The sequence below is a fragment of the Macadamia integrifolia genome, unplaced genomic scaffold (genome assembly GCF_013358625.1).
Source record: "Macadamia integrifolia cultivar HAES 741 unplaced genomic scaffold, SCU_Mint_v3 scaffold151, whole genome shotgun sequence".
Taxonomy (NCBI): domain Eukaryota; kingdom Viridiplantae; phylum Streptophyta; class Magnoliopsida; order Proteales; family Proteaceae; genus Macadamia; species Macadamia integrifolia.
Window position 1 is genome coordinate 837,142 of NW_024868240.1, and position 23,155 is coordinate 860,296.

A 23,155-nucleotide genomic window follows, 5' to 3' on the forward strand; every position below is an offset into this window, starting at 1 on the left:
GCTTATTCTCTCGAGTGCTGGGACCAGTCCATTAGTGAGTAGCACATTGGGATCTTTCCTCTTCCCCCCCCCCCCCCCCCCCCCAAAAAAAAATAATGACTGCATTTTACAAGCAGATAGGGCCAGAGCAGATAGAGGCTTTATATCAATATGCTAAATTTCAGTTTGAGTGTGGAAACTACTCTGGTGCTGCCGACTATCTATATCAGTACAGGGATTTGTCCACAAATAGTGAAAGGAATTTGAGTGCATTATGGGGAAAGCTAGCTGCTGAGATACTAATGCAAAACTGGGATATTGCTCTTGAAGAGCTTAATCGCTTGAGAGAAATCATTGACTCAAAGGTTTGTATTCAATACTTGGTTAGTTGCCAGCAAATCATTTACATTTCTTGCCTAATGTTTATTACCTGATTGTGATTTTTGTTTCAGAATTTTGGATCACCATTGATTCAGTTGCAAAGTAGAATTTGGCTGATGCATTGGAGCCTTTTCATCTTTTTTAACCATGACAGTGGCCGAACAGGGCTCATTGATTTATTTTTCTATGATAGGTCTACCATCTAAACTCATCTCTCATTTCCACCTTTTTATTTGCTTCTGTTTTACTGCACCTGTTTCTTGCTCTTCTTTACTAATACCTTATTTGACCTGAGAATTTACAGTGCCATATCAGGTTGACATGAGAAGTCCATGGTGTTATTATTTGCTGTGTAGGTCCTACCTCGTTTTCCACACATTAGTTCTTGTAATGGTTGAAAAAATACCATGGAATCATTTGGATTTTTTTTTTTTTTTTTTGTCATTATGTTTATTTACATCCAATTTTCTCTGGCATTCGTATTTTTCCTATATTTGTAGTTATCATTACTTATTACCACAACAACAACTCAGCCTTTTCCCAACTAAATATATCAAAGAAAAGATAAAAGGAGGAAGAGAGCAAAGGGGGGAAGGATCAAGAAAAGAAATAAGGCAATGCAACACTTCCCAGGCATCCCACCTAAATGTAGTCTACAACATGGATCTTTGCTCTCCAAACAGCTCTGTTTGATGTCATACTAGGGGCAAGACCAAGCTTGTCATTAATTATTATGGTTATTATTATTATTATGTGGTAAGACACTGTCAAACATGTCAAACATGCTTTATATATATATATATATATATATATATGAAAGAATACAAAATCAAACATGCATTACTAGACTGTTGTATACTATTGCTGCTGCTGCTATGTCTACTTTTACTGTTATATCAGTTTTTAAGCTGTTGCCATCAATCAAGGGTCTAAATCTCGGTTTCAAGGCTGGCTTCAACCTTGGCTGAAACCAAGATATGCCAGGGGTCGAAACCTCGTATTTTTCTGGGCCAAACTCGAAACCTAGGTTCCTCACTCTAAGAATCAAAACTGGTTAAAACTACCGAAAGTGTTGGAACCTAGGTTCCTCACTCTGGAGATATGGGACTTTAAGAGGCTGGTTGGACCAAGTTTGGTCGAAACTGGTAGAAACTTGCAAGCTCAAAACTGGTTGAAACCTGGTACGAACTAGTATCGACCTTTGGTTTCATCTTGGTACCGGTCAAAACTTAGATATCTTGGCCTTGAACCAAGATTTAATTTCACACTATCAACTTTATAATTTTATTGAAGGGAAATAGAAACATCTGTTTGCAGGTATATAAATGCCATTCAGACAAATGCACCGCATCTTTTGCGTTACTTGGCTGCTGCATTTGTTGTTAACAAAAGGAGAAGACCTCAACTGAAAGAATTTATCAAAGTCATTCAGCAGGAACAGTACTCTTACAAGGATCCGATTACAGAGTTCCTAGAATGTTTATATGTTAACTATGATTTTGATGGTGCTCAAAAGAAGTTGCGAGAGTGTGAAGATGTAAGTTTCCAGCCTTGACATGCAGGACACTCTTTTTACTTATTTATAACGGTAATATGCAGCATTTTCTGTGCTATGTTTCTCTTTTCAATGCTTGTGTTAATTCACAACCTTAGATTAATATTCTTTGGCTGGATGTCTAACACCTTCAAGTATCTATGGTTGTGTGATGCTGTGTTCTTTTGTGAAAATATGTGAGTAATACCTCAGAGGAAGAGTAGCATACAAAATAAATAATAATCAGCTTTCATTTAAATCTTTTGCTGATTTGTAGAAGAATTTTTCTTTTGTACGGCTACTCTGCATTGACTGCGAGGGTTTTTGGATGCTTGGACATGGTTTCCAGAAATGATGATTTCCTTCCATGAAATGGGCTCATGTGATTTGTAAAAGGTGCCCATGGTGGAGGAAATTCTTCTAAATGGATAAATTTTGAATACATGTGACGAAGTTTCGGGATTTAATTAGGTGGATCAATAGATCTGGATCTGAGACAGATCAAGTAGCACCGATCCAGCCAATACTGGCTGCTACTGTCATCCTGAAGGTTGGCCATTATCAGGTCTAATCATCAAATTGGACTAGGATTCAGTGTCGATTCTGATCTGTGATACTGAGATTTAAATTCTTGTATGCAATAATTCCTCATTCACAATTTCCCTTTGGGAGGAGAGTACCCTTATTGCTTAGTTGTTCAAGTTCCTTATTTTTTTCTTCCCCTGGGCAACATTGAGAAATCTGTTGTTCTAGCGGTCTAAGGGAAAGTGAATGCCATCTTTATGATGATCATCGTGGCGTGCCTGTGTGGCTTGGAGAGTAGAGTCCTTGAAGATTTGTGCATTCTAAGGTAGTGGTAACAGTACTGATGAATGTAAGATCAAATGTTTGGATGTTTGAACCATAATTGGTACTCGGATGAGCAAGATACATGTTGCAGCTAGATTTTAGCTAATTAGTAACTACAATTTCCGTTGATTTTCAGCATCTTGTGAGGCCCTCATCTTCTATTACATGATTGGGAACATCAAGTGGTTTGTAATTTGGTAGATGTTTGGATTGAAACGTCATTGGATGAGAAATTGAATCATTTTACTGTACCCTTATCTTATCACTGTGCAAAATAAATTCCGTCTTATTATGAATGCTGAACTCACAAATTGGATTCAATTTCCAGGTAATATTGAATGACCCGTTTCTTGGAAAACGAGTTGAAGAAGGAAACTTTTCTACTGTACCATTAAGGGATGAGTTCCTTGAAAATGCACGCCTCTTTATCTTTGAGACATATTGCCGAATACATCAGTGCATCGATATGAGGTGTGTATGATGATCCTAAGCAATATGCAATTGGATGTGTTAGATTTTCCTGAATTTGTGTTGCTGTGCTTATATAGTACTTTGTACATGCACACACACACAGACATGCACATAGTCTTTAATTCATTATTGTATTTGGTTGATTTTTTTTACGATTTTCGAATTTTCCTGAAAGTTAATAGTGGTTAAACATTCCATTTTTCTTGTTATTCCATAGCTTATTCGAATATCTGTACCCTGTAACCACTACTATTTTTTTGTTGCATTGATGGTGTTTTGCAGTATCCTACCAAGTTAATATTTTTTTTTTTTGTTGTTGTTTTACGTGGTTTTGGGGTTGTATGTACGGGATTTCTTGGATCTGCAAGTATTTTTGTTTGCTAGAGGGTATGGTATTGTGTGCTGTTTTCTGTTATTGATTGCCTTTGAATGCCCCTCTTGTTGTTGTATTGTACTTTCTTTTGTACTATGTTGTCTTAGTTTGCAATAATATCTATCATCTATCAAGGGAAAATATACTTACAGTAAAGCAGCTATGGACTTATTACAAGTATGATTGTTGATTGTTGTTTGTTTTTGGTGTTTTGATCACTTTGTAATGCTGTTTGTTGTAATCATATGTATAATTAGTGCTTAGTGCTTTCACTCTTTTCATTTGATTTTATTTTCAGCAGAAGATGTGGTTGTCATGTTTCAACTTTTTAAATTAACTGCTATGAACTTGCCATGCCCGAAAGAAAACCCAATCTTGATAGTTTCCGATATTTTCTTGCAGAATGCTAGCTGAAAAGTTGAATCTGAATTATGATGAGGCCGAGAGATGGATTGTTAATCTTGTTCGGAATGCGAAGCTCGATGCCAAGATCGATTCCGAGTCGGGGACTGTTGTGATGGAGCCCACTCATCTTAATGTGTAAGTATACATCGTCTGTCCAATTTTGATTAATTTGATGCATTTTGTTATTATGTGTGTTTCCTTCATACTCCAGTTTTTTTTTCTACACTTCGCTCAACAGTTATGAGCAGATCATAGAGAACACAAAAGGACTGGCAGGAAGGACTTACAAATTGGCACATCAGGTTCTTGAAGCTGGACCGACCCAGGCTGCACGTTAGGAGGTTTTGGGTGCTAATCACTTGGGAACTACTGTTGCCCAACTCTTTGAATTTAGAACTAGATCAAATTCAATTTTGAGAGATTTTAGTTATTTAATGAGTAGGATCCGAGAGAGCTAACTGATGGAATTTTTTACAGTTTCATCAGGAAAAAAAAGGGCAATCGTAAAATTTGCAAGCTTATCATGTCACATGTTCTTGAAGAAAACGATTTTGTTTCCAAGTGTCCGTCTCATTTGTTTTTTAAACTTCAGCTCTGCTGTTATGTTTACCCTGTTTCAAACTACATGTATTTCTCTTGTTTTAGTATTAGTTTTTATCACTGTCCTTAGTGTATGCAGTAGTGTTGTCAGATTGAATGGCTTTTAGATTTGCGATGGAGGATGAGGAGAGCTTCCAGTTTGATGCTTAGAACACTTCTTATCTACCCTTACTCATGTACCTATCTACTAAATTTCAACCTCTTTATTTTTTGGGTAGATACTAAGTTAATTATTTGTTGGGGGGTAATGGGTAGACTCTAAATTTCAACCTCATTTAACTACCATGTGGCACAACCAATTGTGTCGCCCACAAAAAATGTGGGCCTATCTACATATCCTCAATACCAATTATTATTTTTTATAATTCTAGAAAGATAAAATGAATACAGGCTACTCAAAAAAGTCCGAGTCAATTTTTAACAATGTACCCTCAATTCACTACCTTATATTTTATTCTCAAATTTCCTTCCATCATTTAATTAAATTGATTCTCTAGGCTTCCCGTGCGATGCATAGGTTTCAGCTAGTTGAACACATACATTAAGGCATAGAAATGTCAACCAAGAATAGTTCTGTATATAAATAAAAGAGATTTCTGTCGACTCATGTACTCATGTGGGTAAAATGACTAAAATCGATGAACCCATAAAACAGGGACATAGCATTTAAAAACAGGGATACTGAAAGCAAGAAAAATAAAGATTTCAGTTCAGTTCTAGGCTCTGACACAGTTATTGTCTTAGATCTGGGCACGTATATTCAGCTTAACAAAACGCTCGAGTTATTCATATGGAAGAGTTTCCACTTTCTTCCGACTTATTTCACTCAATGTTGTCTGCTTATCGAGCAGGTGCCATATAACCAATCAGAGTATTCAGAGTCTGGCATGATCTTGAAGTCTGCTCCATCCTTGAGTATATTGGCACCACCAACTGTGGTGGAGTCGACATCTTTGCTGAGTGTGGAAGCCTTTGGAGTGTCACCAGCGGCACCTCCTTTCGAGCCTTGCTTTGTTTTTCCACCACCAACCGCAAATGTTCAACAACCCACCATTCCAATTGCCTCCTTGGAGATCATAAATTTCAATGATCTGGCGCAGTTAATTGCCACTTCTAAATCCCTGCAGCACAAAGGAGTTATTTTTAATGGTTTACTAAACAAACAAATGCCTCATAACTCTTGGCACTGTAGATCTGATGAAGTCATAAAATAGCATACAAAAAGTGGCATGCCCTCTTGGAGGTTGAGTAAGTGAGCTCAAGAGCTCAGTTTTTGTCTCAACTTAACTGAGCAGACAATCAAAGACAAGAAAACTCTTGAGGAAATCAGAAGACAATACCTTGCGGCGATGCCATTCATCTCCACTTAACCAAACTGACAATCAAGGATGTGTGAGGATATGATATTAAAGTTTTTTAAGTGACAGATCTGTATTAAGTGAAGCAATTCAGAGTTGCAGTGATAACACCCAGAAAGTTCATGAAGTGATCAGTATCGGAAAAAGGGTGGAGAAAATATATATTTATTCTAAGGGGGCATTTGGATCAATTTCTTGGGAGTAATCCCCAGCCATTTTTTATTCTGGTCCAAAAAAGAATTCACGAGTTGGGGAGAAAGAAGTGACTGTGTGCTGTGAGCTATGATTTAATTAGAAAATACGATATTATATGCAGAGATGGCAAACAACAAGAACGCAACCAGAAACTAATGCAGTGCAAATCCCAAATCAGTGAGATCCAGTGGGGGTTCAGCTTGAGCCAGGATTGCAGGAAAAAGGGCAACCATAAAAGCAAGATACACAAATTTTTAATAAAGTTACCAAACAAGTTATATATGCCTTACATATAGCCCTTATTTCCATAAAGGATAGAAAAGGAACCTAATACTAATCATTCCGACCAGAAGTTGGTATTCCTCCATTTTCTATTAATTAAGTGAAAGTAACAAAGAAACCTTTATGTTCATGTCATATTGATCATTGTCAAACACGAATAAAAAGAAAATGAAGTGATTCCATGATGTAATACCAAAAGGATTCTGCTCGAGAACATTGACAAAGCTGATACCAAAATTGATGTATCAGATATGATTCTTCTAACAAAAATTTTAATAAGTGATTCTGTACAAAACAAGATGAAAGAGAAAGAATCACATTTTTTGAATCAGGTTTAGTATAATAGATTCTTATGAGAATCAACATGTGAGAATCAGTCATTCCAAACACAACCTAAGTGGTCCCATGTGCTATTGTCATCATTTCCCTTCACAATTATCTCTGTGTTAGTCAATGTTCAGCTTGAATTTGTTTCTCTATTCCCGTGCCTCTTCAACAATCTGATCACCATTCCAAATGAACCAACACTGCTTCTGTTAAAACCAACCATAATGTTCAATGGTTGCCTCAGGAGCGTTTTCAAGGCCCAACTCTGGAATCAATCTACAATTAAACATTGCACTCTCCATCAGAAATTTGAAACTAAATAAGAGCTAGAGAAAGCTTTACACTGGAGACTTATAATTCATAATTTGCTAGCAACAAGCAGAAGATCATAACGCTCATCTAGCCAGTCATGTTTGTCTATCTCACTTAACCGGAGGCCTTCATTTTCCTCATTACAGCTTCAATCCTCTCGGCAATATCATCCAAATTTTTCTGTTTGACCACATCTAAAAGCAAACTACAAGTTTGATATCAGGGAGTTATATCTTGACCAATCATCTCCTTAAAGATACGATAAGCCTGTTCACATTTGTTTTCTCTACAGAGCCCATGAAGTAAAAGTGTGTAAGTTGAAAGATCAAGGCCAAGATGATGCTTATAAACCATATCATTTATTAAATTCTCCAAACTATTATCAGTACTTCCAGTTTTAAAGCACAGCTTGAGTAATGGATTGTATGTTTGAAGATCAGGCTTGCATATAGTTGACATTTCCATCTGCTTTAAGACATTTAAAGCATTTTGTCCTCGAGAATGATGGCAGAACATGGCAATCATTGTATTGTAAGTTGAAGAATTTCGAGCAATTCCATTCATAGGCATCTCCTCTTCAAAAACATGAACAGCCTCTTGTACTCTGCCAGCTCTGCCAAGTACATGAATCAAAGCATTGTAGAAAAGTGTATCAGGTTTGCAACCAATCGATTTCATTTCCTCCAGTAGTAGGAAGGCTGCCTCAAAATAATCTGATTTAGCAAGTGAATACATTATACTGGTGTACGTGACAACATTTGGAGGGCATCCTTGAGCTTTCATTTCATCACAGAGCTCAAACACCTTGCGGAAGTTGGATTGGTTACAATAGGCTTGGATGATTGTTGAGTAGCTGATGACACAAGGGCGACAGCCATGCCCTTTTATCTCTTGGATTTGGATTGTCCAATGTGCTTCATTGATCCTGTTAGCCTTACACCAACCATGGAAGAAAATGGTAAACGTGAGTATTTGGGGAAATGTGTGGTTTGAGTTTCAAATAGACCTCCGGAGCAAGCTCAACCTTCTTCTCTTTGCATAGTGTATCAAGCAACAGGTTCATGGATTCTGTGTTCTTCTCCAAGCCTAAAGTTTCTAAGTCATCAAATGTCTTTATAGCATCCTCCCATCTCCCAGCACCAGCGAGTCTTCTAATGACCTTGGCAATTATTTTAAGCGTGATGAGATGGCTCTGATGCATTTCTGCCACCAACAACCACATTCTATCCATTTGCTTCATTTTACCCAATATATCCACCATCTTATCATATGTTTCCATGGTGTGCTTATAGCCTGACCTTGATCCCGCCCATCGGAAAAGGCCCATTGCAGACTTCCAGTCATCCCTGAACCTAAAAAGCAATTTATCAACAAGTTGGTTTGAGATTTGAATATTATGGAAAGTTTGGTCCTGCAGGAGGCAATCCAAAACCTCACCTTCACTGTTCCCAACGTGAACTTTAGCAACAAGTTCTTTAAGGTAAGATTCTTCTATAGAGCCTTGCCAGTACTGTTCTTGATGACCAGATGTTGTTTTGAATCTTTTGATAGAGAAGGAAGGTTTCTCCATTGAAGACAAGTGTATCAAAGAAAGAGGAAGGGAGCATTTCGTAGACATGAAATGAGCAAATGCAGAAGATAATAAGGGGAGTGGGAATTGGATATTCCTTAGGATAATCATAGGTCTGAAAACGTTCCTGCAACCCCCAAGACATTGAACCATTAGTTCCTTCAGTCAGTAGGTTGGAAAAGAAAAACAAAAAGGAAAGGTCACATATTTTGCTCCCATTAGGTGCACAATAACATAAATTGTTTTTCTGAAAAGAAAAAGATTTGCCTAGACTACCAAAACTAGAGGAATAAAAGTTCAGACATATTCATCTAGAAGATATAAATTGCAAATGTTATATCTGCTATACTTAAATTCATTCCCCTTAAAATTATTCTCTACAGCAATATGGGTGATACGACCATGAGATCCTAGTCCGATATGTTGATATGTTGATATGACTAGAGAGAGTAATAATTTACTTCCCAAGGTGAAGGCCAAGAAAAAGATAAACCCAAAAGTTATTGCATTTCTTATTAAAGATGGCTCTAGAAAAAGCTTGTATGACAAGAGATCACCAATTGAAATGAAGAAAAACTACAAAGATTCATATCCTGCACAAAAGATAAAGAAGATGCTTCAAAAAAAAAAAAAAAAAAAAAAAAAAATCACTGTAAAGGAATGTTCTACATCAACCCCTTCCTTCCCAATTGAGACAACGGTTGAAAGAATAATGAAAATCAAGAATGAGAAGCTGTAAATGTAAACAATTTCACCTGAAATCTTCCATCTATGTACCCCAATAGATCAGTCTTGCGATTTGCACATGGAAATCAAATCATTCAGAAGCAAACACTTAAAACGATTGAATCAAATTCTTCGAAAGACTGATAGCAGACCACATCACGTTATAATTCCACAAACTAAAACAACAATAATAGATTTTAATAGAGAGAAAAAAAAAATAAAATATAAACACATACATTTACATCAAAACAAGAAGAAAAATTCAGTTACCAACAACAAAGAAGGAAATTTTAGATTGTAGGAAGGCGAAGGACTACTCACCTGAGCAACCAAAGGTGAAATGTTTTCTAAAGTCTTAGTGAAGAGGGAAGAATCTTTCATTCAACATTTACAACTGCAATGGAAGCTAGGAAAGGCGAAGACTGCAAGTATAAACCCTCCCACTCCGCAAACAGAAAAGAAAAAAGAGTTTAAACCCCTCTACTGTTCTACACTTTCCGAGTCACGTGAGAGTGTGTCCGCCTGTCCGGTGTTGTTCTCAACTTCTCATTCACCCGAGCCACCCAGTCGTAAGAGTTCCGAGTTCGAATTTGAGATCGGTGGTTTTGTAACAGACTCGACCGGTCATTACAAGCTAACAACAGATGTAACGGTGATCATGTTGGGGCTTCCCTCTATGCAGTCTTAGGTTGTGTAAGTTGTGATGGTCATAATCGTATTTTTTTTAACAACCATAATATCATAATATTTCTATTCTTTGTTAAGGATTTGTGTTCACATATTTTCAGCTTTCAACTCATTTAAGAAAATAATTTGATGATTGCCTTTCAAGTGGTCAAGTCCGGCTAGGCCCGATCAAAATCGGTCCAGCCCAGCCTGATCGATTGACACCCTTAGTATATATTCTCATAATAGATTTTGGTAATATAATGTATTCTAAAACCCAATATTCTCTATTTCCTCACTTTAGAATCTACTTTGAGAATGCATACCACACACAATCTTAATATGTTGATTGGGGAATTTTTAGAAGTCCACAGCCGTGAGAAGTCAACCCAGGTAGGATCTTCATACAACCACCCATGATCCTTTCATTGTATGATGGTGATTGCATTCAAAATTAATTTGGCATGGAACCCATGAAATCTGAAATATTCACCTCCAAATCAGAAATATTTTATGGGAATTTATTATCATTTCTTTACATTTGACCTATATTTACAAATTTTTTTTTATTTTTTACTTATTTTATTGCAATCCCTTTGTTTTCTAATTTTTACATCTTTTCTCTTTTGGTTTTTTTAAATATCCTTTCAACCCCTGTTCTTTTTAAATGTTCAGATTATTTTTCCTTTTACCTTGCATTCTGTTATTTTTTTTTTATATTGATTGGTTCAAAACATGATTTGAACATTTTAGATAAAATTATATTCTTCACCCTTTGGATTTTGATTTGGAAAAGCTTCATAGCAGAAAATTTTACCAAGAGCCTTGCATTTACCGGAAAATGGGTCGACAAATTTTACCTAGAAAACGGCCGTAAAATAGCCGGTGAAACAATTGTTATCGTTCTCGATAAAATGGATGGAGAAAAAAAAATGAGACTAGGTATCTGTTTTCCCTGCAAATGTCTCCTGCTTCATCACAATCGTGAGGATCAAAATCTGTGGTAGCAGAGGGAGAGGGAGAGGGAGAGGGAGAGGGAGAATCAAGGGAGGATATTGGAGAGAAGTCTGAAATGGAAACGGAGGAAGATCGATTATTGCCCTTCGCCCTACTCATCGACGACTCTGCGGTTGGCAAATCTCAGATTCTTTCTCGCCTTAATTTCACAGGAAGGGATAAATTTGAGTGAGCAAACTGACCTTTGAAGTTCATATTCTTTGCTTTGGATAAATAAAATCAAGTCTGGATTTTTCCAAGGTCCTCCTTGAAACTTCTGGTTCATTTCTCTATTTTCGTGTTTCTCTTCTTCTTCTACTACTTCTGCTTCTTTCTCCTCCGGAAGATCGATATGCAAAGTCTTTCTATCTATTTCCTTCTCTTCATATTCTCTTAGCTTTCTTTTCTTCTCTTTGCGTTTCTCTTCAGATTGTACTCTGTTGTCCGCCATCGTCGTGTATAATAGAACAAACAGAGATTTCTGCCAAGTTTGCAGAAAACTTGAAACAGAGACGAGGTGCTTTTCCCTCTTGCATTCGTAGGGTTTAAGACATTTTCAAGTTATGAAAGGTGGATTTGGTTTTCCATTACCCATCCTATTAAATTGCCTTTGCCATCTACGATTGTACAAGAAGATGTGAGACAGAATCAAAATCAATCTGATCTGGAAATACTTTGAGGTATTCAAAGATGCACATCGGGTGTTTGATAAAATAGCTGAACCAACCGTTACAACTTGTACAAAAGGTTATAATATGAGCAATCGATTGAAAATTTACTCCGAAACAGCGGAGCCTTAGTGAAATTTTATATCAATAAGTGAATGAAGATTAATTTGGCAAATAGCGAGAGGTCATCAGATCACCTAAAAAACTGTTGGATCGGTTTCTAGTCCAATCAAATTTATTAAATGATTTGGTTTGATTTTAAACTGATAAACCATTGGTTTTGATCGATTAGACCTGATATGCTATTGAACAAATTGTAAACATAAAAACAGATTTTTAATCTTGACATTTTATATACCAGGAAAAGTAATTTAATTTTCTTAAAGTCATAAAATTGAATCAAAATGCTGTGATTCAAGCCCAACAAAAACAAGATTCATTCCCAATTGATCCAAACTAAATAACTCAAACTAACGACAAAATCGAAATAAGAAAAAAACCAATAAAACTGTTTATTGTTTTGATTTGGTATATTAAAACAACTTAATAAACGATAAATCAAATCGATTAACACCGTCACATGCAACCCATCCACATAAAGTGCATAGCACTTATTTTTTAGGTCTTTGAGGTACCAACACTTGATCCCTGGTTTTTAAGACACATAAAATTTTGACCATTGAGGCAGCCAAGGGCATTGGTAGTGCATAACACTTATGGTCAATGAGTCAATCATAGAAAAATAAAAATAAAATAATCAATGGATCAAAAGCACGCACCATATGATTATCATGAAAAAGAAATTCACATCTCCCCAAATTTCACTCATCACATGAAGTTTCATTCAACAATTGAAGAGTGAGAGAGGGAGGACAACATATCCGTAGCCAGTGTTTTGGGCTCTATTGCTCCTTCTCCCCGTAAACAGGTTAAGTATTTCGTGCATCCCTTCTTACAACTTGGGGTTTTTTCTTGTTGTTCTTCTGATTTTTTCCATATAATCTCTATTCTATGTTCACTGATTCACATTTATCATTGTCAAATTTTCTTTATTAAAGTATTGAAAGTAAGGAAACATCTTAGAATCAAGTGCTCTTTGGGTTTGTTACCCCCTTTCTATGATCAGGTAAGCTATTCATTTAATCCTTAAAGCTTAGGGGTGCTAGCTGCTTCTTCTTGTTCTTATTTCTTTAAACTATTTTCATTAATTTATTTTTATTATTCTATATTTCATAGGCCATTTTTTTTTTTGGTGTGAATAATAATTGACAGTTCAATTCAATGCTAAGTTTACATCAATTCCAAATAAAAATTAAAAGAGAAAGAAACAGTTTGAATAAAAAATTTAAAAAATTAAATAAAACCTTTCAAATCGAACGTGAACCGTTTAAACCGAAATCATTGAAACTATTTATTAAATGGTTTGATTTTGATTTTACCAAAAAAAGGTTACACCGAATCAAACCGAACCATTTATACCAAATCGAACAATTTAACCTGTGAAAAATCCATAGTCCAAGAAACTTTACCGTATTATCGTTATATTTTAGAGGTTATGAGTTGAGATAGCTAATCACATTTTGAAACGATGATCTAATTTATATATAAACATCAAGATAACTTATATAGTAGATTCATGGAAGTCATTCTAGTTATAATATTCATGAACATACAAGGCCAGTAACAATTGCTCAAGATAATAGATCATTTTTCCTAAGTTTTTTCTACCATAGGGGATGCCATGAATCAGACAAATTTATGAAGATCAATTTACACTAGGCTACCTGAATGTACATCTCATCAAAGGACCTTTTGGCTACTATATATATATATATATATTTTATCAGAAGAAAATAAATTACTTAATTACTAAAGTCATTGTCCATCACGGTATTAGGATTATTACAACTTATAGAAGACTGATATTGCTTGTCTTGTAGTGTCTCCTTAGCTAAAGTTTTTAAGTCTCCCATGCACTTAGAATTATCTACTAAGCAAAAGTCTGGGTAAGTAGGGTGATTCTCTAATTCTGTACATACTAATATTAGAGTTTTGGGCCAGGAGTCAAGCATATGGTTATGATTTTTTTTTCCAGCAGCCATCCAATCTCCTTCGCATCGCTCCACACTTGATCTATCTTCACTTGCCATTCTCGTGCCTTGGTTAGACCTCGAGACAGCCCTATCACCTCTGCTTCACCAACCTTTCCTATCACGCAGAAATTAGCCTCCATTAGTATATATTATTCATTAAAGATGATGCCTAAAGCCCATGCTGAGATGTTTCCTTTCATGTCCCTGACAGCGGTTATGATTATTTTGTTTAATTTTGTGTGTGGTGATTGGGCAGCTTTTGAATGTGTCCTATCTGATATTGGTGTGTTTTTCAAGTTGTTTATCCCAAAAGAGATTCAGTAATCAATTTGCTTGATAGTGTGGTATAGTTCCTGTAATATCCCGCTTCTTAAACCCGGTCTGATTTCGCGGTTGAACCGGTTTAACCATGCAGGAACCGAGCCAGAGGATATTAGAGTGGGTTCCTTATGGGCTATGATGGCACGGGTGACCTTAAACACCGGCTGGCCCGACAAGTCCGAGCCAGTGCCAGAAGAGACGGGAGTGCCCAAACCGTGTACGTGCACCTACCATAAGGCTATGTACGGGTAAAACAGGTATTATATCTGTATTTTAAGATATATACGTAGGCTACAATGTATGCTTGGGGTGGGGTTTGAGCCGAGGTCCGAGCCCGGTCAATATCCCAAGTTTTGACTCTCGGATGGGTATGTCAGGTGGGTACACCCACCCACCTGAGTGACCCATCCATCACTATTCACTTAAGTAGGAATAGTATATAAAGCTTTATGACTTTTCTTTCCATTTATTACCCCCGTACGTTTGGTGAGAAAAGTAAAGAGGAGAGAGAAAAAGAAAGGGAAGAAGAAAGGAAGAAGAAAGGAAGAGGAAGAAAGGAAGGATTCAGCGGCGCCGAAGCTCGATCTTGCCATTCCGGTGCCGGAAGAGTAATCTTCAACGCGAGATCTACAGTTGGAGGTAAGAAAAGCTAGGTTTTATGAACATTAACCATACCCACGCTTTAAACCCTTGATTCGAGTATGATTTCTTAAGATCTTGTAAACACACTTTGAAATGATGATTCTAAGGCTTAATAGATGATTTATGTGTTGATCTTGAAGGATTTGAAGAGATATTGACAAGGTAGAAGGAGCATTGTGAGTTGGAAGTGATTTGGAGGGTTTGAAGTCATTCTTGAGCAAAGAAGGTAAGATGGTTCCCCTCACTTAAATCTAAGTTAGATCTAAGGTAGAGCCATCCTATAGGACTTTAAAGGTGTGAGGAATGGGTTGAGAAAAGCCCCATTTGGGTCCCCAAGGAATGGAGGAAGATGAGAAGAAACTGGGGTTTTTCCGCCAAAACCGGCGGGTACAACCGGTGGGTCCCTACCCACCTGAGACACCCACCCGAGAGGGCCAGGGGGTCCCTGGCCAAACCGGCGGGTAGGACCAGCGGGTCCTACCGGCGGGTCCCTACCCGCCGGTCCCAAACCGGCGGGTTGGACCGGTGGGTGGACAACCCACCTGAGTGACCCACCCGAGTGGACAGAATGTGATTCTTAGGTCCGATTGAGCCCAAATCGGACGTGGGACCTTCTTTCGACGTTCTAAACACGATTTTGATGTCGGATTTCATTAATTTTGATTCTAAATTGGTGAAGTACTAACCCCGCTCAATTTTGTTAGGTTCACCAAAGCCTTCCCGATTCGCTCCGGATCTCACCCGTACCGAGCGGGACTCCTTGTACGCTACAAGTAAGTGGAGAGAGGACGTTTGGCCTTGTTTCAAGGCATTTGTTTGGCATTCATATAACCATATCTAATCTAGTCATGTCATCATGAATGTGCTATATAGATTAGTCATTCCACTCATTGATGTGCATATATGCTATGTTTACTTTCAATTGCAAATTAAATGAGATGTTATATGTTGAATGTGGACATCATGTTGCATCAAGCATTGATAGATTAGATACCGTGGTCGGCTTGGAAACGAATGCATTGGTGGCCCGTGGTATGGGACACGGTGGCACTATGCAGTCGTACTGCATATAGGAGCATGCGGTATTAGGATTCTCACCATCCCGTGTTACGACCCTTCCCAACAGGGGTTGAGGTGTTGGGTTGCCATTTGGGGGGAAGCAGGGGTCGCGGTTGTCGGACACTGTGGCGGTTAGGCATTACGCCCGGCGAGTCATGTAGGACAGTCGGCAACTCCGGTGGTATTTCAAGAGGGCCAATCGTACTGCTTTTAAATTGCTGGAGTCAGCACTGTCATTTAATTTATTTACATTTCTGTTGAGAGCCGGTGGACGGCATTGTCTTTATTTTTCCGAGTACTCACGGTGGCCTTCTCCAACAGCCCTATGGGCGTATCGCGGGAGGGAGTTCGCGGCTCGTACCCGGAGTATACGCGCACTGTGGTTGTAGTAGCACTGAAACCAAAGACTTAGTAATGTTGATTAGGTGTATGTGAATTTAAAATGAATTGCATGACATGTAGTGCATATGATGTGTTGTGATGTGTGGACTGTTGTGTGTGGTCCACCTCTCTACTTACTGAGCTAGTGAGCTCATTCCACGTGTACACCCCTTTTTAGATGATTTTGCAGATCATTCATCTGAGGAGCATGGGGTGGGTCCCACAGTCGAGTTTCCTGGAGAGGACTGGTGGACCCCTGATGAGTTTGAGCACGGCGTAGACTGCGCGTGTGAGAGCTGTGCTGCGGGACAGCAGTTTTGAGGCCGTGTTGAGCTCCACTACTGAGCCGAGCTGTGTACTCTGATGATTTTGATAAATTCCTGTATATACTTGATATTTGAACTTTATTCTTTTTGTGTATATATCATGCCTTCGGGCCCAAATGTATATAATTATGGTATCATCATTTGGGTATCAAGTATATGGGAATTATTTACAGGTAAATTTTAGTCTTCCGCTGATCTGATGAATTGATGTTAGAGTGTGTATGCTGTGGTGGAATATAGTATCTGATGATCCTGGCAGGTTTGGGTTAACCGGTGTTAACTCGGTCACCGCTCCGGTTCAGTGTGAACGGGGTGTGACAGTTCCAGTTTTTGATCGTTGAACACAAGTTGGTTCCTGTGTTTCCAGATGAAGTAACAGGTTATCATGAAAATAGAAAAGAACCATTCTTGGTTTTTTCTCAGAATGAGACCAGAGTTGAAGTAAGACATTGTTATTTTGTTCACATCCGAGAGTGAAATGGACTCAGGTTTGAAACCTAGTGGGCCAGCCGCCCAAACTTGCTTAGTAAGTTCACACTCCAAAAGGACATGGTACAGAGTTTCCCTATTGTTACTGCAATTTGCACAAGTGGGATCCATATCCACCCATCTGGATAATTTATCTCTAATGGGTAAACCATTATTAATAATTCTCCATAAGAAGATTTTGAATTTGGGATGGATTTTGATTTTTCAGAAAAACTTTCACCATTTTGCACCTGGTAAAATGCATTTACATCTATTGAAGCACGTAATGGGAGCAATTCCCAAGTTCTCCATGATGTGTTTTACCGCCAGACTGGTCTTGAAAGCCCCTTCTTTGGATAAAAGGCACCACTATTGGTCATTGTTTTGGGACAGCCTAATTTGGGTGATATTCTCAATAACATGTGGTGGCCTTATCGCATTAAGAACTGGGGTATTCCAATGCATATTAATTGTTGTATCACTAACCTTTGTAATACAGTGACTAATATTTTTGAAATTAACCAGGTCGATGGTGTGGTTATCCTTTCGGACCCACGGGTCATCCCAAAAGGCAGTGTTGACCCATTACCAATTCTCTTGATAACAATTTTTTTCAACCAGGGTATGATCTTACATATGCTATTCCAGCAGAAGGATCCATGAGTCTTCACAGTTTTGAGGTAAAAAAGGGATCGATTTTGGAAGTACCTAGCTTTTAGGGTCATTGCCCAAAGACAATTTTCATTGTTTAATAATCTCCATCCAAGCTTTAACAAGAGAGACAAATTTTGGGTTTTAGAATCTCTAATCCCAAGTCCACCCCTAGCTTTGGGTTGACAAATAGTTTTCCAACCAATAAGATGACATTTTTTCTTATTGCTTTGGTCTCCATTCCAAAAGTGAAGATATATGGAGTCCAAGTTATTACAAACAGTTTTGGGAAGGACAAAGCAACTCATGAGCTACGAGAGGACTGAGGCCAGCATGGATTGTAGTTGGACACTTCTCCCCACAAAGGTCAGCATATTGGATTTCCATGTGGTGAGCTTACTTCTAACCTTTCTCAAGAGGTTGGAGAAGAAAATTGTTTTAGCTCTTTGATGGAAAAGGTGTGTCCCCAGGTAGATTGATTGATTGTCCATTTCCTTAATCCCAATGATGTTATTCAAATGGGTTTTGGTATGTTTATGAATATTTGAGTTGAATGCTAAGCCACTTTTTTCAAAATTGTTTGTGAGACCAGAAATGTCAGAAAATAGCTCCAAAACACATTTAATAGTAACAAGATCATCACAATTAGCTCTATAGAAAATAAAGCTATCATCTGCAAAGAAAATGTGTGTGATTTCAGGAGCGTACCTGGAAACTTTGATTCTTTTGAAACGATTGAGATCTCTGTATGTAACCAACAATCTAGAAAGAGCTTCCATTTCAATAATGAATAGGAAAGGGCTTAGAGGACATCCTTGTTGGATTCCTCTAGACGCCGTAAATTGATTGAATCCTGAGCCATTGATTTTTATGAAAAAGAAGCAGTGCTAATGATATTTTGAATCATGTCGCACCATTTATCTTCAAATTACATAAACTTAAAGATGGCTAGGATAAAACCCCATTCAACTTTGTCATAGGCTTTGGTCATATCCAATTTAATTGCCACAAAACTTGATTTGCCATTTTTCCTTTTCAGGAAATGAAAGATTTCTTGAGCAATAATTATATTATCAGAGATTTGTCTTTCAGGTACAAATGTAGCTTGAAATGGGGATATAATTTGATTCAGAGCTGGTTTAAGCCTTGTTTTCAGCAATTTGCTAATGATCTTATAGGTAACATTACAAAAGCTGATTGGTCTAAAATCCCCCACAGTGTGTGCATTATCCTTTTTGCAATCAGACAAATAAGTGTGTGATTGGTTGTGGGTGGGAGAATGGGTGATTGGAGGAACTTGATTACAAAGTTACAAATATCCTTACCTAGAAAATCCCAACACTTTTGAAAGAATATTGCTTGAAAACCATTAGACCCTGGAGCTTTGAAAGGTTCGATGGAAAAGACAATATTCATAATCTCCGAGTGTGTGGGGGCTCTAGAGAGCAAGGAGGTGTTGATTGATTCCACTTGTGGGAATAGGCACTCAATGAAGGATGGGTCCAGAGGGTTGGTGGTTGTGAATAGGTTGGAGAGAAAATATGCAAATTCTGAAGCAATTGTTTCTGGGGTTGAAAGTCTTTCCCCATAATTATTGATGATAAAATCAATTTTCCTCTTATGCAGATTAACCTTAGTTATAGAATGGTAGTATTTTGTGTTTCTGTCACCATCTGAAATATACAAGTGTCTGGATTTCTAGAGCCAGAATCTTTCCTCTGCTTCCAAAACCCACCTTACCTTCTCCTGGATCCGATCCATTTTGGGGAGCACTTCAAAAGAGTCATTCAATGTATTATTTTCCAATAAAAGAAACTGAGATAAACAATTAACTTTAATATTATCTATATGAGCAAAAGTATCTCAGTTCCATTTGGATAAAATCTTACTCAGTGATGCAAGTTTTCAGGTGAGGGAATCACCCTCAAGGGCTTTCCATTTTCCAGAATAGAAGGAAAAGAACTCCGGGTGTGCCATCCAAGCATGTTGGTAATGGAACAACTTTTGAGATTTGGGTGATGGGCCACATGTGCGGAAAGGTTGTGGTCTGACCCAACAGAGGCCAATTTGGAAAGTGAAGAGTGTGGGCATAAGGAATCTAGGTTGGCATACACCCTGTCAAGACATTCTTTTATAAGATTTGGTGGCTTTTGTTTGTTTGACCAGGTGTATCGGTTACCGTTGGTCTGAATGATATGGAAGTTGTGAGTGAAAATGAGGTTTTCTAGCAAGCTTATAGAAGTGGTAGATTTGAAAGGGTTAACCCCAAATTTTTGGTCTTGTGAGGTGATCGCATTGAAATCCCCCAAAATGACACACGGTAGATTGAGATTACTTATGTGATCATTTAGGGTAGACCATAACTCCACTCTAAGGGTTGGTTGGGGGGGCATACAGACATACAAGAGCCTAATTAAATGGCATCTTCAGAGATGGTTTAAAGATAATAGTGAAAAAACCTATATCAAAGGATATAGCATGTGGAGATATGGATGATTTGACTAGAAACCAAAGACCTCCCTTCTTCCCGTTGATCCCATTGCTGTTCAGGAAATTTGAAGTATCATAGTTCTTAAGAGAGTGGTATAACTTAAACTTGTTGTGATCATCTATTTTGGTTTCACACAAGAAAATTATATCAGGGTTCACAGATCTAGCATGCGAGATAAGGCAACCTCTAGTAGTAACCGAGTTTAGGCCTCTAACATTCCAACTTAAAATATGCATGGTAAAACAAATATTAAACATATATACATAAACGTCTATGAGTAGGAGTATGAAAGTGGTACAGGAAAGATATACTTACAAATGAGTGAACAAAAACTGTTTCAGAAATTATTGGATGAGGAGTATATGAAATTAAAGGAAAGGACTTGCATGCATGAAACAAAGTCAGGAAGCAATTATTAGAGATGTAGTTTGATATTAGAGGTTACCTTGGGAAGAAATGTCCTTTCCAATACTTCTTCTCGAGGTTATACCAGGATACGACTAGACTTAGAAAAACATAGACAAAGCAAGATAAGTAAACTGAAAATGGATGGAAGATTTGGATAATACTTACTCGGTTCTTTGTGGTAACCTCTGGCTCTCTCTCCTGTGGCATCTCTTCGTCATTGATTTGTCCATAAGGTTTAGGTTCACTGATGAGATTGCCTCCATCAACAGAAACAACCCTCCCTTTGAATCTCTCCATTATCAGGTCAATGGTCTTTGAGGGATCTTTGGTTTCGGCTATAAGATCGCATATATTGGAGAGGGTAAGGTTGTCTTGTGGTTCCAGCCTTTGTCTCTTGCATGACCTAAGCCTTGAAGGCCCTTCCCCAACAGTAGGTGGAGGGGTATGTTCATGTAATGGCAGCAAGATATAGGCTAGCATTGTTGAGTTGACAGAGAGGGTTTTGTCTAGCAAACTTTGTAGGATGAGAATGGTCATAGGTTGGGGTTACCGATGTCTGTAGGGTAGTGGATCGGGTGGCATCTGTGACAATGGAGGGTATACTTGGGGCAATGGATAGTGATGGGAGGTTGTGGGGTAGCTCAATGTTGTTGGCCTAATGTTCCAACAGTCCCAAAGAAGTAGGTAGCATCGAGACAGAAGAGGGGACCACGGAAGGAGCAAAAGAGGAAACATTGTTTGTTTCCAAAGCAAGGAAGTAATGTACCCAAATTGGATCATCCAGGTTGTAAAGAGAAGGCAGTGAAGTCGCTATTTCAACCAAGCTATAAGGGTAAGACATTGTATGGTTGATTTGCATGAGAGTAAGGGTAGGAGCTGACATGATATTTTGGGGGTTATGCAGTTCGATGTCTGCGTTCGGTGGAACCGATTGTGAGCGTGACATGGTGCCACCAACAGGATCCATCGAAACATGAACTGGAATGGGAGATGTCTCAGTCTCCACTACAAAAAGCGGCATTCTCAAATTGATAAATAATGGCCTAGCACTCACATTCAAGAAAGGAAGGTTCAAGGATTGGTCAGATGAGTTCATAAACTGAGGACATATTTCAATAGAATGGGTTATGGATCCACAAAGGGAATTGAGGGTGGTGAGCTCATATTTGAAGTTGACAATGGCCAATTCTCCATTAAGTAGATGGATGGTGGAGTTCAAACACACTAGTTTGTGTTTCTTTACAGTTACCTTAGCTTTGACAGAGTTAAGAGGAAACCCAAGTTCCATAAGATTGATGCTAAAGTCAAGGATTCTTCCCATACAAGAGACAGCCGACCTGATGTTGTGAAAGTAGAAGGCCTCCGTGGGGATGTTTTCTATTTGCACCCAAATAGGGGTAGATTCAAGTTCCCAAATGGATGCTTCGGTGTCCAAAGGGTAGACTCCAAGTTGCAAGAGAAGGTTATCACTCCACTAGGGGGAGAAAGCCAACACACCTTTCTTAGTTTCAATGGAAACAAACTCCACAAAGAAGGATCCTCTTTCAGAGCAGCAAACAAAGATGGCACCTTTCGAGTCCTGGAGAGCGACCAACTTGTCCCTTAGTTCAACTGCAGTAGGAAATGGTGCGTTAATCACCACACCAATAAGAGAAGATGCCTTTGGCCACTGTATGTAAGAGGTTCCTCACCTACCAACATGGGCAGTGTATTTCGAATTAAGATTTTCTTTTTTTGACTCCATGTGTACAAAATCAGATAAGGAAAACAAGGAAAGGGGTTCATTGGTCGGTGGATTATGGAGATTTAGGGGTAATATAGAGAGAGGGAAAAAAAAAAAAAAAGAGAGTACTATCAACCTATTGTCAAACGGGGAGGAGGAAGGGAAGAAAAATTCAATTTTTGTGATCTAGTGCTCCATATCACAGTGTCAATTAACTACTTGGCCGATAAAAAAACTTTCTCCTAAGAAAATTTTCCCATATTTTAAAATAACAAATTTCCACCCAACCAAATGGGAAGAATTGAAATTGACAAATGGTGGCCAAGGATTCCCAAATTTGGATTGTCACCCATGTAAATGATATTGTCCATATGAAACACATCCACCCACCATCTATTGCAGTCTTCTATCTTCATTTTTTTTTTTTTTTTTTTTTTTTTTTTCAGGAATATAAGAAACTAAATTTTGTTGTAAAAGATGTAAAAACAAGGGAGGGTTTTTGGTTTTTGGTTTTTGGTTTTTGGTTTTTGACTAGGGCAGAGTAAGAAGGGATCTGCACGCTTCATCAATAAGGGATTGAAAAATAGATTATCTAGAGGGAATACACATGATCTGTTTTTCTTGGTAAAGTGTTAGCAGTGTGAGTCCCGCTTTTTATTACGTACGATATAGAGAAATCTATACATCAATAAGGGGTTGAAAAATAGATTATGAGTCCACATGGCCCCATGTTCAAAGTAGGAGAAAGTGTTAGTGTGAATTCCACTCTCTTTACAAAAAAAAAAAAAAAAAAAAAAAAAATCCAATGTTTATTATGTGAAAGGATATAAAGAAATCTATACAACAAGAACAAAGTAGCAATTTTTATAAGAAAATAAAAATATATTTTACAAAGCTACG

The 23,155-nt window shown here is 37.9% G+C and overlaps 1 protein-coding gene and 1 pseudogene across 1 annotated transcript in view; one reads left to right on the forward strand and one right to left on the reverse strand.

The window, feature by feature from the left end:
• LOC122064062 (eukaryotic translation initiation factor 3 subunit E-like) overlaps positions 1 to 4,616 on the forward strand; it is a 6,711-nt gene extending 2,095 nt beyond the window's left edge. The window contains exons 3-8 of the mRNA XM_042627758.1: positions 117 to 344; positions 432 to 553; positions 1,678 to 1,897; positions 3,072 to 3,214; positions 3,990 to 4,127; positions 4,231 to 4,616. Of these exons, the coding sequence (XP_042483692.1) occupies positions 117 to 344; positions 432 to 553; positions 1,678 to 1,897; positions 3,072 to 3,214; positions 3,990 to 4,127; positions 4,231 to 4,330 (951 nt within the window). The 3' untranslated portion in view covers positions 4,331 to 4,616. The remainder of the gene's footprint in view (positions 1 to 116; positions 345 to 431; positions 554 to 1,677; positions 1,898 to 3,071; positions 3,215 to 3,989; positions 4,128 to 4,230) is intronic.
• Positions 4,617 to 6,534: 1,918 nt separating this feature from the next.
• On the reverse strand, positions 6,535 to 11,475 carry LOC122064048 (annotated as a pseudogene).
• Positions 11,476 to 23,155: the final 11,680 nt, after the last annotated feature.